The sequence below is a fragment of the Pseudorca crassidens genome, chromosome 6 (genome assembly GCF_039906515.1).
Source record: "Pseudorca crassidens isolate mPseCra1 chromosome 6, mPseCra1.hap1, whole genome shotgun sequence".
Classification (NCBI taxonomy): domain Eukaryota; kingdom Metazoa; phylum Chordata; class Mammalia; order Artiodactyla; family Delphinidae; genus Pseudorca; species Pseudorca crassidens.
This window is the reverse complement of record NC_090301.1, coordinates 10,958,688-10,979,483: the sequence shown is the minus strand read 5'-3', so window position 1 is coordinate 10,979,483 and position 20,796 is coordinate 10,958,688. Positions and strand designations below refer to the sequence as shown.

General features: G+C 36.5%; 1 protein-coding gene across 3 annotated transcripts in view; it reads right to left on the bottom strand.

Annotated features, from left to right (window-relative positions):
* Positions 1-20,796, bottom strand: part of SPHKAP (SPHK1 interactor, AKAP domain containing) — a 123,512-nt gene that overhangs the window by 35,948 nt on the left and 66,768 nt on the right. For all 3 annotated transcript variants that reach the window (XM_067740321.1, XM_067740320.1, XM_067740319.1), the window contains exons 4-5: positions 6,138-6,197; positions 4,030-4,164 (exon numbers count right to left, since the gene is read on the bottom strand). In XM_067740321.1, coding sequence (XP_067596422.1) covers positions 4,030-4,164; positions 6,138-6,197 — 195 coding nt within the window. The remainder of the gene's footprint in view (positions 1-4,029; positions 4,165-6,137; positions 6,198-20,796) is intronic.

Below are 20,796 nucleotides of genomic sequence, written 5' to 3'. Positions count from 1 at the left end.
TTCTTCTATCAATCTCTCCTGTTAGAAGGAATGGGGACCTTTAAAATATTTGGAATATTTTCTGGGCTTTTATTGATGAACTGCTTGAAAAAAATTCAAGTGGTGCTTGGGGAACACAGGGTACCCAGGAGAAAGTTTGACTTAGTGGAAAATAGACTAATTATATCACATAGTTTTGTTCTCTCCTGTCAAAGCAAGAATTGCCCTGGGCAACATTTACCAGGCACTGAAGACCTTACTCAAAGTTATTAAAATAGGAGAGAGAGGCCAGAACAGAGTTGGACCACAACTCCACTGAAACAAAAGGCAATTGGGTTCTTAAGAGCTGGCATAGGAGGATTGACATCCATCTGCGTTTGTTAAGGAAAAGTAAACTTTCTTGTATCTTCATGCTGAAAGTAGTCTTGCAAATTGGAGCAAAGTGCCCACAGAAGTCAGGCTCCCACCCTTCCACAGAGACAGGGACACCAGCTTTGCTGATGGTTACATTTCAAAGAGATGGGTCCTAGGTCCCTCAGAAAGACATTCTTGGGTTGTAAAACTGGCAAAAGGCTTTTAAAACAATTTACATCTCAATGGGGCAGAGAAGTAATTTATAACGATGTTTTCTAAAGTAAATGTTCTGAGAAAAGGGAGGTTTAGGGCCTGGAGTCAGGAGGAAGGCTGTCTAAAGTTTAACCAAGCTGAGGGGAAAGTTCAGGCTGTCTTGGGCATCCCTCTTGATTAAATTGAATCCCAGGTTCTCAGATCAATATCTTTTTCTGCCTTGGTGATATTCAATACAACTCCTGCCAGTATTTCAGACGGACAGCAAGTATTTTCTCAATTACAGTTAAACTTTATAATTTGTATTGTTCATTTGAAGAAGTAGCCAAAATGAGATTTAAAGAAATCCCCTGGAAGTGAACGAATTCTGTCTAAAGGATGGGCATATGGGGACAGCAGTGAAGGAGGTCAAATCGTTGGCTGGTGTCCCACCGAGACCTGTTAATTCTGTTCAGTTCCAGGGTTACAGACCCTCTCCCTATTCTCTGCGACACATTTTCACTCTTCATAGTGTTATTCATTAGAATAGCAGTAAAAAAATGTTTCGATTGCCCACGCACAGATTACTAGTAAATCACAGACATGTCTTGTGCATTACAAAAATGAAAACGTTCCTGTAAGAGGAACAATATGCTTATTTATAGTAATTTTTAAGAGAAAATTATCTGAATGGAAACAACAGTTAGTGGACAAAGGGAAGCGAAATAAACTTATCTCAAATGGAATTCAAAATGTTTGGAAATATTTTATGTCAACGGGATTATTTAAAACATGCTGACTGTGGTTGGAGTTACTTAAGTCTCATCCTAGTTAACTTGACATTTTAGAATCCTTGAGTCTGAATGTATGTGTGTGTGTGAGCGGTGAGGATGTGTATATGCAGAGGAACACATACACGTAGACATTTATACTGTATTTCTGGAGTTTATCTTTTTCTGACATAAATATCATTTATCAATCTCTTTGATTGCATATTATAATTAGAGTAATTCTAGGACAGATGATTATAAAATGAAAAATTCAGTAATTCTCTAAGGGTCCAGGGATCCCTAGGGGGCTCAGAAATAGAACTTATCTCTGTGCTTATGTGATTAGGTCTGTTCTCAAGGAAGGTGGTCCATAATCTTGCCTTTCAAAGTGTGGGTAGTGTACTAGCAGCCTCAGCAACACATGGGAGATTGTTACAAATGTATAATCTCAGACTCCACCCCAGACCTACTAAATCAGAATCTGCATTTTCAAGGAATCTTTTGGTGATTCCAACATGCATTAACATTTGAGAAGTATTGGTCTATATCTTTTATGAAATTCACGAAGGATCTGTGCTCCCCTAAATGGTGAGGACCCACTGCTATAGAGTAATGAGAGCTGGCTTGATTAATTTTCTTTCCACTGAATTCAGACATAATATACTAAAGTGAAATTTGATAGATACTTTCTGAGTGCCTATTATATGCAAGGTATGCTGGGAGGTACAAACATGAATCAAATAATTACTCTAGGGGTTGGAGCATAACATACTCCCAGTAGATCAGACATGAATAAAAATAAAGTTGAACCGTAAGAAGTTGTCAGATTTGCAGGTCAAGATTATTGCATATTGTCATTTCCTATCATTTAGCCTAAATATAAATAACAAAGTGAAATGGGGTAGGAATCAAAAGAAATGTTAAGAAAGCAATATGAGCAGTTAAATAATACTTCAAGATAGACTTAGGGAAAGGAGGTTGTTATTAAACATTCAATGTTACACCGCTGTGGTACCCTTAGGAAGAAAATGTATTTTCTTTACAATCTTCTTGAAAGTAAATAACCATCCTGAGAGTCTTAGGTAAATGATGGCAAACAATGGAGGCTGTAAAATAATGGCGGATATTATTATATAATTTTTATGATAGTCTACTAGGTGTCTGCATACCTTATGACCTTTAATGCGAACAATTTTCTATGAGGTGTCTGTTGCTACTGCTCTGTTACAGATGAGAAATCAGAAGCACAGAAAGGCTGACCGATCCTTTCAAAGTCACAGAAATATAACGTGGAAGAGCCAGCAATGCAATCCAGGTCTGCTGGACTCCAATTCCTGTGTTCTTTCCAACTCTCCTCACGGAGAGTTTAATTAGAAATCGTTACTGACAGGCCTGGTGCCGAAACCACTCTTAAAACTAAGCTTTGAAAATTGCTTTTGGTTATCATGGTTTTGCCTAGTACAAAGAGAGGATACTTAGAGCTGTTTATTCTCTTTTCCAACAATTCATTTTTCTCACTAAGGAAATGTGTCATTAGATTGACGAGGAAGAATTTTGTTCTAGGCTTGATGAGCAAATTGTAACAGGCTGTGTGTAGATTTTCATTAAGTATCTGGAGTACGGCAAGAAATAGTGGATGGACCTCTGAATTTTTTGATATTTTGAAGGATTAAAGAATAAAAGAAGATTTAAAAACGTTCCAGCAAAACTAAAACACAAGGAAGAGAAATTTGTTAGAGGAAAACACATGCTCATTATTTTAAACTGGAGCTATCACTATCAACATACCTTATTTGAGAAAATTTGCGATCTTTTATACAGTATGTCTTTAGAAATCTTTCATGTGTTTTTCTGTAAATTGGTTAACCAATTTAAAATTTTAAAGTTTTCTTCAGTGTTATAATGATATATCTAATAATGAACATTAGTAGATTGAATGATAATAATAGTATTTTAAATTCTACTTTATTTTCAGTAATCTTCTTTTATTCTGGGAACTTCATTTCTGGGCCTAGGAAACTCCATTTCCATCTTTGGGGCTGCTATCCTTTTTTTTTCTTTTTTTTTTTTTGCGGTACGTGGGCCTCTCACTGTTGTGGCCTCTCCCGTTGCGGAGCACAGGCTCCGGACGTGCAGGCTCAGCGGCCATGGCTCACGGGCCCAGCCGCTCCGCGGCATGTGGGATCCTCCCGGACAGGGGCATGAACCTGCATCCCCTGCATCGGCAGGCGGACTCTCAACCACTGCGCCACCAGGGAAGCCCTATCCTATATTTATTAGCTTGGCTGGTATGATATATCCTAAGAAATAAATAGTATCTGGAAAGAAGAAATTGTGCGATTCTAGGACCACAAGGTATGAATTAGAATTTGGCTATTGTTCCTGAAACAGAAGACAATTCTGTTTTTGATTATCCGGTAGATTTGTAGAAAACCAAGCTAACCAACCAATGCCTAGTGTGTCTGCTTTAGTTTAAGTGCAACTCAGCACCATAAACTTGAGAAGATAACACATGTCAGGAGTTGATGTAAGGAAAACTCTGTCAAGATATGAGGGGCAATATTTAAGAGAAATACAAGTAAAGCCTATTCTTGAATACAAGGACATTTTTGATTCTTATGCTATGAGAGTCTATGTATAGCATCTATTTGGGCCTTGTACTGATTTGTGTCAAGAGCTGACCACAGATAACTTATTACTAGTGAATAGGTTATCAAGAGCTTATATTTCTTACCTGCGAAACTTCAAAATCTGCCTGGAGATTTCCAGATGTTAACCCACTTAGGAGGACAATTTCATTTTCTTTTGGCTTTTGGACGTTCATGGAGCTGATAAGTTTTGGAAGATCTGGTGAGACATTGACCAATTTCTGTAGAACAAGAATCTTTATTAGCTTAGATGTTTTATTTTCACTTCCAAAATACTACCCCAAAATTATTTTACTTGCAAAAATAATATACTCAGTAACAATGCATAATATAGATTACTTAATCTATTAAGATTATTACTAGAAGAGATTGTATAAAATTGAAGCATAAGGTTTAGACGGGAATAGAAAATTTCCTAAACATAAAGATTTAAACATTTTTACTTCTAAGTTTTCCGAAGTAAACACTTAATGATTATTGTGACACCACAGTTATACATGATAGTTTGGGAACTTTTTCCTTTAAATCCTTGAATAAGAAACCCATTAACTAATAATGATGTGTTCTAATAAAGTCAACAATAATATTAATAATAAAATAATTACTAACATTGATTTTTCTGTATGTATTGATTACAAGGCACCATTAAGGACTGTACATATGTTACATTACTATCTTCAATCACTGCAACACCCCTATATGGATTGTACCACTATTACTTTCCTTTCACTCATAAGTAGCCTCAGATCCAGAGAAGATGAGATGAGTTCCTTGAACACCTTTATGTAGCTTATTCAGTTTATGTATACCCTTAGGCATAGCAGAAGGTGGTCTCAAATCACACCTAAGTGCGTTAAATACAATGTTCTTTTTATTTCTTTTTGCTTTAGTCTTTTATTGTGGTAGACATATATACTTAATTTTCTTTTACATATCAAACAAAAGAATATCAAAACCTGAGAACACAAGCAGGGAATACTAAGAGATTCATACACAGCACAGATTAATTAGAAATACACATCTACATATGCATTTTATAGATTCTAAAAATGTGATTTCCATAATATTACCAAATTTCCATTTCACATATATTTAAAAATTAATATCTGTAATCTATTTGCATATTTAAATACTGTAATAGCTGTCCCAAAGATCACTGCTGAAACAGTTTTGTTTTCATGAAGATCACATTAATCAGAGAAATGAGTAGGAAAAAATGCTGTTAAGTTATAATGCATCTTTTCTATGTCATAAAGTTTGATGGAAACACAGTTCTTAAGATGTCAATTGCTTTGGTCCTTCCTGCTCTCTCTTTGATGTACTCTGCACAATAATTCCATCAAATGAAATTATATGTACAATTTCTTTTGATGATCTCTCCAGTACTACACTGATGAGTGCTATTTTGGAGCTCAGTGGAAGTCAATAATAAATAATCTGTATGGGCAATTGAGCTGGAGAACTTCAGGTGCAACATCATCAAGAAGAGAACATTGCGGGAGTAACTGAGTAACTGCAGGTCTACCATAGTGTGATAATCAAGTGGCAAATGGTGTGCTTTTATTCATTAAAGAGTGTTACACCAAATAGTGAAATCAAACCATCTTCATCTTTGGGAATGAATCCTTCCCACTGTAACCACAGGCTCTAGTTCCGAAGGATTGAGTGGGCCTTCAAGTTGTTGCATGCTGTCAAGGATTTACATCAGGATCTTACAACCTTGGATGAGCTTGGAACATTTAGCTGCTGCAGAGTGCAAAAAGTTTGAGTCCTAGATGAGTATAGGGCTAGGAAACTGAGGTTAGATATAAAACATTTGATGAAAGCAGCAGGAAGGACAAAGCAGAGGGAAGAGCTAGCTGGTATCAAGCGGGTTTTGCAAAAACCTTGGAAAAGTCATCACAGACAGAGTGTTTGAGAGTGGAGAAGGGAAGAGTAGAAAAGCCACTCCTAGGCACTGGCAGGCAGGAGAAAGCATCTGTCTACTGGGAAAAGCAAGTTTCACAAATATAAGGAGGGCAAGCTGTGTAGGAAAGTGACAGGAAAGGGGTCAGGGAGATGGGCTGTGATGAAACCACCTAATTAAAGAGTCTCCTACAAAGTGAGCATCATTTAAGTGGAGTCATGTTAGTTCTCTCATCAGTACAGCCAGTCCTTGAAGTGAGTTCCCAGAGAGCCCAGTTCCCAGTGCTACCTGCTGCAGGTGCTCTGTACTGCATGCATCCTTGTTCACGTCCAGGTTCACAAAGCAGACCTGGGAAAGAGGGCAAATATTGTCAATTAAGTGAAAAACATGACAGTCATTTTTTTTTTTAAAAAGATGTTGGGGGTAGGAGTTTATTAATTAATTAATTAATTTTTGCTGTGCTGCATCTTCGTTTCTGTGCGAGAGCTCTCTCTAGTTGTGGCAAGCTGAGGCTGCTCTTCATCGCGGTGCGCGGGTCTCTCACTATGGCGGCCTCTCCTGTTGCGGAGCACAGGCTCCAGACGCGCAGGCTCAGTAGTTGTGGCTCACGAGCTTAGTTGCTCCGCAGCATGTGGGATCCTCCCAGACCAGAGCTCGAACCCGTGTCCCCTGCATTAGCAGGCAGATTCTCAACCACTGCGCCACCAGGGAAGCCCCATGACAGTCATTTTTGAAGAAAGCAGGAATTAGTTTGGGGCAAATGATTAGAGAGTCGTACATATCTTGTGTAGTTGATCTGGCCTAGAGACAGCCATCTTACCTTTGGGCGTCTGCACCCAATTCCTACTCATAGTTCCAACTGATCCCACCAAATGCCCTCCGTCTTTCATGGCCCGACAAACAAAACAAAGTCCCTTTGTATGGAACCAGTGTAACAGTCCCAAGAAAATCTTCAGGTTTATAAAGTGTTGTCAAATCTCATGAAATAGGAAAAAGATTTGTAATACTCTCCACCTCTGTTTATAATTGCAACAAACACTTCTTGCTGTTTCCCTCTTTCCTCTTATTTCCTGCTCCCTTTCTCCACCACTGTTCATATCATGTACGATCAATGAATTTCTCTGTCTCATTGTTTTAGTTAATTTTAATGTATTTCATCTTGTTGTAGAGTTTACCTCTTCTGTAGCTATCTTAAATAAGTGTTTGAATACGTAAGAGTATGAAAACAACAGCTACAAGATTAAATAATAATTCAGAGCAACAGTAAAAGAATTGTACAATTTAAACACATCACATAGATTAAACAAACCACCATGGGCATTCAGATGGGAACGGTGAGAAGAAAATTTTAAGAAAATTTGCAAAGAGACGAGATACGTTATTGAGAGATGAATAGGATTTTGGTGGGTAAGGAAAGAGGCTGACGTCCCTGGGAGGTCAGATAGTATGAGTAATATTTGGAGGTAGGAAAGAGCAATGCCCTGTAAAGAAGCAGGGAGGGAGTCTGGTTGCAGCAAAGTCCTGGATAAGAAAAGTGTTAGAAATAAGGTCTTGGAAGGTTCATGTTAAATGAGGTCATGCAAATGAAGTTTTACAATATTTTACTAAAAATCATTCAAAGGTTTTTATTCCTAACATGTCGATTTGATCATACAAAACTGGATGAGAACATTAATTATCTGGGTATTTAGTCAGACGTTTGGACTTAAGTAGATGCCTGCAAGCATATGGGGGTTTCTGATTTCAGTTAGTCGTTTGAGGTCATGGTTTCTTAGAGTCCATTCTTTTTCTTTTTGAGGGAAAAAGAACTATAATTGAAAGATTTTGGGAAAGGCCTTAAAAACTAAAATGGTTATATACTGCTGAAGTGTAAAGATCTCTACTGTCTTTATCCCAAGTATTAGGAGATTTCTTCAAGTTTCCTGGGCTCAAAATATCTTCGCAGTGCATCCTACAGTATTTCTTCTTAAGAATAACTCAATGGGCATTTGGGGCAAGGAAGGGCATGAAATGCCACCCTCACTCTCATTCAGAGGTTCTCTTCTTTTGGGTTAATAAGATGGGTAAACAGGGAAGATTCAGGCCTGAGTCCTTTTGCAGACAATGCAAATGGAAGCATAAATAGTAGGTGATGCTTGGAAGGGGTTCATGATCTAGAGGAGTTTGAGGATATTCATATAATGATAGTTACTTTGCCCTTGGAAAACTGGTTCAATATCCATTAGTACTCAGGGACTTTTCTTCACATGCAGCTGGGATGACAGTTATTGAATTGATTAGACAATTTTCCATTCACCTTAAAGAAAGTTGCATTACCTGGCCCCTGGGCATCACAAAGCTCTATTATCTTATTTCCCAGTGGGAGAGGGCAAAGCAGAGAGACCAAAGAAAAGCATCTATAATAACCACTTATCTGCCCTCCAATATTGTCTTTAGTTTCTGAAGATGAACAATTTTTTCATTAATTTTCTGCTACAATGTGAAACTCTACCTATATTCGGAGGAAACCGTCCATACTTGCTAGCTGGGCCAAGACCAAAACAAAGCAAGACATAAACCAACCACTTGTTTTTATTTAGTTTGTATATATTTCTGCAGCTTGGTGGTAGGGGAGGTTTTTAGGGCCTGATGTACATCCAATTTTAGGAGACCTTCTTTTAGAAAAAGAATGATGAAATTCAAAATTCTAAATTAGATGTGAACGTGAATATTTATTTATTTAGAAGGAGAAAAGAAATCACAAAAAAATCTCAAATTTAAAAAGACTGACAATAGAAAGCCCAGAGATAAACCCACACACATATGGTCACCTTATCTTTGATAAAGGAGGCAAGAATATACAATGGAGAAAAGATAGCCTCTTCAATAAGTGGTGCTGGGAAAACTGGACAGTTACATGTAAAAGAATGAAATTAGAACACTCCCTAACACCATACACAAAAATAAACTCAAAATGGATTAAAGACCTAAATGTAAGGCCAGACACTATCAAACTCTTAGAGGAAAACATAGGCAGAACACTCTATGACATAAATCACAGCAAGATCCTTTTGGACCCACCCCCTAAAGTAATGGAAATAAAAACAAAAATAAACAAATGGGACCTAATGAAACTTAAAAGTTTTGCGCAGCAAAGGAAACCATAAACAAGACCAAAAGACAACCCTCAAAATGGGAGAAAATATTTGACAATGAAGCAACTGACAAAGGCTTAATCTCCAAAATTTATAAGCAGCTCATGCAGCTCAATATCAAAAAAACAAACAACCCAATCCAAAAATGGGCAGAAGACCTAAACAGACATTTCTCCAAAGAAGATATACAGATTGCCAACAAACACATGAAAGGATGCTCAACATCATTAATCATGAGAGAAACGCAAATCAAAACTACAATGTGATGTCACCTCACACCTCACAGAATGGCCATCATCAAAAAATCTACAAACAATAAATGCTGGAGAGGGTGTGGAGAAAAGGGAACCCTCTTGCACTGTTGGTGGGAATGTAAATCGATACAGCCACTGTGGAGAACAGTTTGGAGGTTACTTAAAAAACTAAAAATAGAACTACCATATGACCCAGGAATCCCACTACTGGGCATATACCCTGAGAAAACCATAATTCAAAAAGAGTCATGTACCAAAATGTTCATTGCAGCTCTATTTACAATAGCCAGGACATGGAAGCAACCTAAGTGTCTATCGACGGATGAATGGATAAAGAAGATGTGGCACATATATACAATGGAATATTACTCAGCCATAAAAAGGAACGAAATTGAGTTATTTGTAGTGAGGTGGATGGACCTAGAGTCTGTCAAAAAGATTGAAGTAAGTCAGAAGGAGAAAAACAAATACCATATGCTAACACATATATATGGAATCTAAAAAAAAATAAAAGTCACGAAGAACCTAGGGGCAAGACGGGAATAAACACGCAGACCTACTAGAAAATGGACTTGAGGACACAGGGAGAGGGAAGGGTAAGCTGGGACGAAGTGAGAGAGTGGCATGGACATATATACACTACCAGATGTAAAACAGCTAGTGGGAAGAAGTCGCATAGCACAGGGAGATCAGCTCGGTGCTTTGTGACCAGCTAGAGGGGTAGGATAGGGAGGGTGGGAGGGAGACGCAAGAGGGAAGAGATATACGGATATATGTATATGTATAACAGATTCATTTCAGTATAAAGTAGAAACTAACACACCATTGTAAAGCAATTATACTCCAATAAAAACGTTAAAAAAATTGTAAAGCAACTACACTCCAATAAAAATTTAATTAAAAAATAAAAATAGACTGACAAATACCACAAACATGAGAGCTTTCAGAAAAATGATATTTTAATTAGTAAACTGCCCAGTGCACCTCCATGATCCTTTTTCTCTACATTTTTGGCCCCATACTCTGATCATCTCTTCATATAAAAGCAGTTTTACGACATCATTTTCTCTAAAGAGAATCGAAAGATAATTTAGTCTTTAATACTGTTGATTTAAGTTTTTTCAACTTCGCAAACTTTTATTGATAATATCTTATACATTTTCCAGGTGTTGTCAAATATAGTGAGAAACCACTACATAATTTCTTTCCTATATGGCTTGTTATATATTCATTCATTTTAATACCATTACAAGTTTGTGCTCTACAAACATAAAAATTTGGATAAATTCTCTTTTGTTTGAGTCCTGTTAAAAAAGAAAAAAAAGTTCATGGCTCATTTATAATTTTCAATGCTGTATTATCCAATTTCCCACCAGGAAAGGACTTCTGTGTTTTCTAGGCACCAAAGAGAACCCCGTCTCGTATTTATAATTTTACATGTTTGGTGACTGGAAGAGTTCTCCACAGACTAGCTTCTGGCACATAAACCTTCTTTTCTCTTCACTATTTTATGTTTCTGGTATTGGGGATGGTAGGACACCTCATATTGTGAAACTGTCTCTGATCTAAAATCTTCAAGCAGCAATGTCTGGCTGAGTCCATGATGGGGGCATTCAGGAAGCCATTCCTACATGTGGATGGCTAGCAGTCACTTAACTATACATGAAAGTGATCTCAAGCAATATAAATATATCTCATGTAAACACTAATCTACTCAATTTCCCTTAAGCTAGACCACACACATGTCTGTGGTCACTCTGATGACCCTCCACACGAGAAGAGCTAAGATGTAGTGAGAGTCTGAATGGGAGGAGACAGTTGCAGTTAAAATGTCTTCACTTTGAAAATCACACAAACATACAACCATGTGAGTACCTGGGAGTGGGTTCTATGCAACCAAGGAGTCCTAAATTTTAAGCTTTGATAGTTTTACAGTAAGTGCACTTCATGGTGAAATGTTCTCTGTGATGAGAATGCTCTTAGCTTATGCTCACCCTCTATGACCGTGGGCTGTTTACTTGAGATTTAGCCATCTTCCGTTGCTGAACTCCAAGTGGAGAGTATAAGACAAGACTGTCCAGAAGGGCTGGGGATTGGTGGGTATGGGGTAGCGGTTGTGTAGGTTGATGAGGGGACTACGTGCTCTACGTCTCCGAGGTTTATGGCTTGGTGTCAGGTGCTGAGAAGACAAACAAGTATTTTTCTTTCTCTCAGGGAGTTATGGTCTGCTGAAAGCAGAACACATCCCTAACACGATGAACATGAAGTGCTACAGAAGTGACAGGCCTGTGTGCTGGTAAAGGAAGTTGGGAAAAGGGGACCCATCACAAATGGCATCTCAGAGAAGCTGGATTTGAAGTAAGCTTGGAAGGCAGGCAGGACACATTTAAAAGCAGAAGAGGGAAAATGACACAAACAGTGCATGGATGGTTTTCCCCTGATCAGCACCTGTTGGGTAATGCTAAGAGGCTCTGTTTTAAGCACAGGCTGAGTAGAGGGAGAAGACAGAGGCTGTGAAGTCCAAGGCGAGAGAAGCTTCCTTGAGAAACTCCAGAGTGTGATCAAAGTGGGTGGACAAAATGCCTTTCTTTCTGCACAATAAAAGACTCTGGTAATAATAGCAGACTTTTTAAAAAGAGTCAAATGAAAGAGGAAGTCATAATTTTGTGATACAGTTCCTGTGCAGTAAGAATTGAGGGAGACCTGTGGGTTAGAGTTAGGTATTTCCTTTCTTACAAACGAGGCCGCTTCCATGTTATTACAGGAGGATATAAGGAAACTTGGTAATGGGAAGTTAAGATTTCTAGAGGCTTAGGGTGAGTGTTATGTGTGATTAAAATATTAAAGCCTGGGACATTATTCATTACGGTTTAATGGGCTGAGTATTGAAAGGGGTCCCTCAGGGTCTGGAAAGAGCACCGTGGGCAGGGAGGTTGAGGCTGTATGTCTGAGACATCAGCCAATTAGGAATAAGACGTAACTACTCTGTGTTGACTCTGTCTCAATCTGGAGTGATGTTATTGAGTTAACTGTAAAATGCCTGAATGTGCAAATCCAAATGTGTCAAATGATACAGGGAAAGATTTTCTTTAAAGTAGGCATGTTTGTTTAATTACCTTTGCTTTTAAACACAGTTCATTTCCTTCAGCCTTGACTGGATTATTAGCTCATGAGGGCAGGTCCTGGTCATCACTGTATTCTTAGTGCTTAGCATAACTTGGCGCTTGATAGGTGCTCAATAAATCCTTGCTGATAAATGTACATGCATGAATGAAGTGAAAGCACTGTCACAGGTGATAGGTGTAATAATTTTATTACATAAGTAATAAGTTATTTTAAATAAATATTTTCCTTATTTATTACATAGTTTTCTTCCAACAAGTATGCAAGGGATTAAATAGAGAAGTTATCGGATAATTAACTGGGCTAATATTAATCCAGCTATTGATATTGTTTAAAGTGCTTAGATTGGCTTCTTTATCCCGTGAATAAGGATTTGCTAAAAAAAATAGAAATAGGCAAAAAGTTGAGAACCATAATTGGTAATAAATACACATAAAAGATAGTAACGTTTTTCTTGGACTGAAAGTTCCTTTCTCTTCATATAAAGTACATTCCACTCTGTGTCTGCACACGCCCTTGTTTAGAGCATCTGCAAACATATTCAGCCGTAGCAGATGAAAACACAACATCATCACCGAGAGAACACAAACATCTCTTTTCTTGCCTAAAGGCTAATTTTGTGGTTGTCCATAACTTTTAAATTCAAAGCCTCTCTTCTGTCATTATTATGGTTTTAAAATGAAATGTTATCGGAATAAGAATCACTGAGAAAATGATGCCACTTTATAATTTTGACTTTTAAATAATTTAATAAAATATTCTTCAAAGGTATTCATAAATAGTTAACATTTTAATGTTTGTAGGCAATACATTGTTTTCTCTGTTTAGTTTTTATAGATTATTTAGTCAAGGAATCTCAATTGTTTATTTTACCTATAAGTCTAGTTTCATAAATGGAGGACCACGTAGACCTGTTTAAAAATAAAATTTTACTATGACGGTTTATTAGTGATATAAGATATATTTTGGTAAAAAACTACTATGAGAAAGAGGTTAACCTTATTAAAATAAGAAACAATAATTTTAAGTGGATTGTAATTCATAACAACTTTTGTAAGTTAACTGTATTTAATGGTTTTATTTCAATACAAATTAAGTTAAACAAAAACAATACTATATGTAACATAAAAAATTCATGTTTGACTCTTTGAATTGACCCACAGAAAAAGAACTGGTGATGATTGTCAGACTCAAACTTACATTGTATGTGGACAGTTTTATTTTATCATGCATTCATTTCAGTCAACATTTTGGATTGTTCAGAGTCAAATGCAACAGTCGAGAAATGCCATTGCATGATGCACTCACTAAAGGCAAATCCTGTGCAAAAGGATATATGACAATGGAGTTTTAGCCCAGGATGTGGGACCTTTGATTTTCTTTCCCAGGTATGTTTTCATCTCTCCTGAATTCAGCTAAAATCTATTAAGGAAATTATTCTTATGGAGATCCTGCTTAGAAAATGTTAAAAAACATGATGTCAAATTGCCTTTGGCATCTAGGCATTTGAATGTTTACTATGACCAATATATACATATGTATTATCTTAGAAGAAAACCAATTCCTTATTTCTGCAGCTTCTAACAATGCAACCATCTGGCCATGTGGCAATGATAAGATCTCTTAATTTGGTGGTATTAAAATGCTGATCCACAAATCTTTCAAAGTAAAAATTGCTTCCTTTCTTCCCTCAACCAAAAGTCTTCAGCTAGATCCAGGACCAAAAGCACCTTTTCAAGAATATGGCTTTTTCCCTATTAGTACTTTAGGCTGATGATTACTAAAATGACAATTTATACATCAATGTTGTTATGTCACAGAGCTGTCAGACATTTTGGGACAGACTTGACTATTTGGAATGATACTGCTTTGGTATCCAGTTATTATTGCTTTGAAATGATTGAAGTAATCACACAAAATGAAATATGAAGTTTTATTAACACTTGAGACAGTCAAACCTTTCTGCTTTTTTCATTGTCAATATTTTTTAAAAATAACTTTGAAATGCTGTTTGGGGGTAGCTATTCAAGCAGTTTGTGCTAAGAGACACAGGAAAAGGCATAGAGATTTCTGAACAGTGACAGATATTTTAACTAGCCATACATCAAGCCAATTTTATTGCTAACCTAAAAAATTAAAAATAAGGATGCTACTCAAGATTGTTTATTTTCCCACAATTTTTGTTGTTTTAAAAGACATTGCTTTTGGAGCAAGAGGATAAACTTATATGCAATATCTGATATACATTTACCAGATAAAGAACATATGGTATTTGTTTTAAATTTCCATTTTAAAGATACTCTTTATTGAGATAAAATTCATATACCATATGACTTACCCATTTAAAGTGTATGCTTCTATGTTTTTTTTTAATTAATTAATTTATTTTTGGTTGTGTTGGGTCTTCGTTGCTGCACGCGGGCTTTCTCTAGTTGTGGCGAGAGGGGGCTACTCTTCGTTGCAGTGAACAGGCTTCTCATTGCAGTGGCTTCTCTTTGTTGTGGAGCATGTGCTTTAGACCCACGGGCTTCAGTAGTTGTGGCATGGGGGCTCCAGTAGTTGTGGCTCGTGGACTCTAGAGAGCAGGCTCAGTAGTTGTGGTGCACAGGCTTAGTTGCTCTGCGGCATGTGGGATCTTCCCAGACCAGGGATTGAACCCGTGTCCCCTGCATTGGCAGGCGGATTCTTAACCACTACCACCAGGGAAGTCCCACTTCTATAGTTTTTAATATATCAACAGAGTTGTGCAACCACCACCACAATAAATTTTAGAATATTTTTAATATCCACAAAAGAAAATGTATTATTAGCAGTCAATCTCTATTTCTCCCCAAATACCCTCTCTCTAGCCCTAGACAACCAGTCATCTACTTTCTATTTCTATATATTTGCCTGTTTTGGACATTTAGTGTAACAAGAATCATGTGTTTTAGAAACAAAATATATATTTGTTGGTGACTGAGCAACATAATGTTTTTAAAGTCCATTCATGTCATAGTATGTAAAAATAGTTTGTTTTTTATTGTTGGATAATATTCCATTGTGTGTATATATACATATATACACATATATATATTGCATTTTATTTATTCATTTATCAGTTTATGGATATTTGGGTTGTTTCCAAGGAAATATGAATTTTTCACAATCTCCCCTGGTAACTGAGGACTTGGGAATCATAAGATAAGATGATTTTTGACGGTAATTTTTTCATCTCTCATCTTGGCGATGCGAACTTTCTCCTGTCATGTCTTCCGAATAAAAAGGAGTGATCTTAAGGAAAAATGATGCCCAGAGATGGTGGTGGCAGGGATGAGTCAACTTTCCCTTAGAACAGGGTTTATCTGGAAGTTTTATCTTTTTTTATGTCAGATTGAAAGGACAAAGACTACATTAGACTTGGTTCCATCTTGCTTACTTCTTCTCTCACAGAGGTTATTTAGATTATTAATACACAAAGAGCTGAGATACATTCCTGAAGTCTCAGGAGTCATGCCCTGGGATAATGCAGGCAAAGAAGAGTCAAATGCTGATCAACTATCAAGTAGATGAATTATTATAGACATCTTGGTTGATGGTGGTGTATCTTCTACTCATCAGCACACTTCTGTTTTCTTTCTGACCAAGATGATTTCTCAAGTCTTCACTTTGCCTACTGTAATTAAGCCAAGTTTCAGAGAGTCACACAGCAATCACTAGCATGTTTAATAGGGAAAATCTTTTTTTCTGGGGTACACGGAGCATGTGTAGGGGAGGGGAGTAGTCAGAGGATTTATGTCTTCTGATGAACAGCACCTCAGGAGGTGGGAGATGAGATCTGTTTGCTGATCCTAAAACATGACTAGAACATGAAATTCTTACCTGTAATCAAGTTAAATATGATGGTTCTACACATCTCACTCTTTGAAATTCATTGTGCTCAAACTGCTGTTTTTTTGTTTAATAAGTTCTTACCACTCTCTTGGATGCCTTCAGTTCAAAAGGTAACTCTGCTTAATCTGGATAAGCATCCTCTAAGCAAAAGAATGATTGAGGGAGCAGGACAGTTCCTGAATCATGGAAGCCAGGAATAAACCAGTTCCTCTAAGTCTATGAACAGCCATAATAAAAGAACTAACAACAAAGAACTGAAGAAATAAGTAAGCTATGCAGCAGAAAGCCACCTAATTCTCAAAGCTTTCAAAACAATCCTGTTTTCATGTAGAGGACACAGTCATTGTTCAGAATATTAAAATTTTATAGGTTTCACCAAATAACAATGGAGGAAATTCCAGACACAGTAAATGGGACAATGTGCTCCCCATATCTGGCTGGACCATTCTCTCATCTTTGAGGCACAGTAGTGCAGAAATGACAGGAGGATGTGCTCTGCCTACAGACAAGCTTAGCTTCAAATCCTGGCTTCACCCCTTAACAGTTTGTAGTCTTAATAAGCCACAGAAAAAATGGGGATAATAAAATATATCTGATTTGCAGAATTTCTGTGAAGATTAGATGAAATACAAAATAAACAATATCGGAGCAAACTGGATGACACTTTATTGCTTTCTGTGTTATAGTCTGTAAGGGTGAACTATTTGAAATTGTTGCTCTTTAATTTTTTTCATACAAAAAAAATTTCATAAGGTCTAACCTAAATAACCTAAATAATTTGAGGTAGAATACTTATAAAAAACAGCTATTTATGAGTGTAAAGCAATGAAAATTTGGTTCCTTGCGTGTAGCTACTTCCTCTGCTACCCAAATCTTATTTACTTGATATAAATATTTGTTTTAGTTCGATTATGTAAACATTATTTATTGATGAAAAACATTAAATTATTTTTTCTAAACCTTTATTTCTTATGTTTGGAACCAAATATATACAAGTACAGTGTGTTACCTTATTTTTCAGGGCTATAAAACATTTAATTAAGAAATGCCTTCATTCTTGTTCCCAGAGGTGTTTATGACTTAATTCATCTGAATACCTGCAACTGTTATGTTGTTATCATGTGTCATAAAACCAGTAGATGATTGCAACAGACATGAAATAGGGAACCATTTCATGAATATGAAAGTAAAAAAAAATTGTAATTTACAGCAGAAATGTAGACATGTTAAAAACATTAACCACTGCTTAATCATCATCGCTTATTTAGTTCCTTAATAAGAATAGTGCTGTTTGAGAGAACTTATAGATCTAGAGAGAAAACAGCCTCTATTCTTAGAAATAAAGATCTTTAATGAGAATGAGTAAACACAAACTTCTTCACATAAAGATCAACCATTTGAAGCCAATGCATGATTTCAGTTTCTCAGTACAGCGTAAAAAAGGATACATGGCTTAGCTTTATTTTAAAACATTTAAAAAGTCAGTTGAGAATGTGCTTTTCATCAGTATTGAAACGTTAATCAGTTAATTGACAAAAATCTTCCTCCAGGCATGATGAGACAGTTCAACTCTGACTATGGCATTAGAATGAAATGCTATAGATTTGACAAACTGAACATGAATTGCATACTGAAATATTGCATGGTTTTAAATTTTGTAGAATTTTATGTTTTAACTCTTCAACTAAACTTCCATAAAATTATTTCTCATTTTTCACCTTTAAAGTAATAAAGTTACCTTTTTCCTCTTCTTAAAGTCATACATATTTGCACAAAGAAAATGTAAAAAGTATAGAAATTGATGTTTGTAATCTTAGTAGCTCAATTATTTTAGAGTAGATGAAAGGCAATTTAAACACTTAAAATCACTGGGAATAAATGATAGTGAACCTAATTTTAAAATGCAAATAATTAAACCAAACTAATAAATAACTCCAAACTTTACCTCTCCAAGATACTTCAGGGATACTTTTTTTTTTTTTTACATCTTTATTGGAGTATAATTGCTTTACAATGGTGTGTTAGTTTCTGTTTTATAATAAAGTGAATCAGTTATACATAAACATATGTTCCCATATCTCTTCCCTCTTGTGTCTCCCTCCCTCACACCCTCCCTATCTCACCCCTCCAGGCGGTCACAAAGCACCCAGCTGATCTCCCTGTGCTATGTGGCTGCTTCCCACTAGCTATCTATTTTATGTCTGGTAGTGTATATATGTCCATGCCACTCTCTCACTTTGTCACAGCTTACCCTTCCCCCTCCCCATATCCTCAAGTCCATTCTCTAGTAGGTCTGTGTCTTTATTCCTGTCTTACCCCTAGGTTCTTCATGACATTTTTTTTTTCTTAAATTCCATATGTATGTGTTAGCCTACGGTATTTGTCTTTCTCTTTCTGACTTACTTCACTCTGTATGACAGACTCTAGGTCCAGGATTACTTGGTTGTCTGGTAAGTGTATGTTTAACTTCTAAGAAGAGGCCAAACTGTTTTCCACAGTGACTATAACATATTTTATTCCTTGCTTATTCACTTCTGCAATTTTTTAATGTGACTGAAAAAATGATCTTCTCCAAGCGTTTTCTAAACTGATTTATACAAGTGGCAAGACTGAACTGCCATCATGGTGTTGCAAAAGAAACTGCATGTGCTGGCTATGTATTCCAGCCAGTGAGTGCAAAGGCTGGGAGAGAAAAGAAAAGTTTTTTCTTGTGAAAAGCAGAATCTGAAACATGGGTTCATTATTAGCTACTTTATCCTCCAATTCTTGTTGTTAGATGAGATGAAACTTAAAATACAGCAAAGAACATTCATTCAGGTGCTACTCTATGGACTGGATGGTAAATTTTATCTTATAGAAACTGAGCAGGAACCACCCACCCCCTTGTCCCCTGCATCCTGTGTGTAGAAAACCTTTAGCCTTTTACAACTTCCCAGAGTTCCAACGAGCAAATTTAATCAGAAAAGTGAGAAAATGCAGAAACAAAGGAAAACAGTCAAGCAAGACAAAATAATACTAGTTTAGTCATAAAACAAAGTCAAGGACCTTTAGTTCCTCCTCAAGGTCTATAGGTAATTTTCTGAGCATATCCTTGAGTTGTTTTGCAGATACTGAAACCCCACCAGGTAGAAGACGTTAAATGCATGCTGGCCACAGCCTACTGGCGTCAATGCTCTATACCACATTAACACACTGCAGAAAAAAAATCATATGATCATCTCAAAAGATGTGGAAAAACTTTTGACATTATTTAATATCTACTTATGGTAAAAACTCTCAACAAAGTGGTTATAGAGGGAACATACCTCAACATAATAAAGACCGTATGTGGCAAACACACAGCCAACATTATACTCCATGAAGAAAAAAGCTGAGAGCACTTCCTTTAGGATCAGGAATGAGACAAGGATGCCCACTCCCACCACTTTAATTCAACATAGTATGAGACACAGGGATAAACTGCTCCCATCCAAGGTTTCTGTTTTCCTTTTTGATGATAAAAATAGTTCTTAGGAAGAAGGTGAATTAAATTTCTACAGAGCTTCAAACATTGATACTTAGACATAACTTAATTAGAAAAAGAGTTTTTTAAGCAATTTATACAGGTGTCCAGCTGAGACCTTCAGAGCTAATGCGGTAGCAGACACTTGCATTATGCAGCTTCTCACGCAGACATTTCCATGGATAAAAGCTTAAGTCAATTAGCTTTATTATTGTGTTATTATTATTTATTAATATTAGTACTTCTAGTTGGAGTCTCAATTTTACCCTTGACCTGGTAAACAGGAGTTTACAATATGTGATCCAAACAAGGATTTTTGCTTGGCGATAGCTGTGATATTTGGGTCAAGGTATTTACATTCTGAATATCCAAGGCATAAATTTTTTGGAAAAGAGTATTAGCTGTGGCTCTATAAAAAAGAAAAAGAAAAGAAAAAAAATATTTTCCTTGAAAAACTAATGGATCTCATAGTGACCAAATCTAGACTCTGGCCTTATTAGCCCTGGTATAATGAGTGTCACCCAGTTCCGTTCACACGTTGCAAACTGGTACTTTCACTCCAGAATTAGACAATATAGCCAGGAAATGTGTTCAGTGTGCATTGGTAGTATTTTAAGTGAACTCAAGGTAACATGAAACAATTGAGTGATTTCTTATAAAAACTCTGGATTCCCAACCTCTAGAGAATCTCTGGGACAAAAGCTTTCATTTCCATATGACAGTCTCCCCCAGATCCTTTTAAGTGTGGCGAGTCTTCCATCACTTCCTATTGTATCCTGAACAGTGAGGTAGCATGGTAAACGCCATGTCATTGGTTTTTGCATGGTAATTTTTTTAAGAGTAGAGAAAATTATCTCTGTACCCATGTCTTTATTAAAAGTGGGGAAATAAAAATGCCAAGACTGTGAGTTTTAAGAAAAATGGTAGAGAGCCCATTTCTTTGTGAAAGTTAGTGCTAGATCCATGTTTGATATGCAGAGTATATCCGTGTTTAAAAGAAACAAAACAAAATGATAAAATAATATTATGAAACATCCATCATAAAGAGCTACACAGGTATA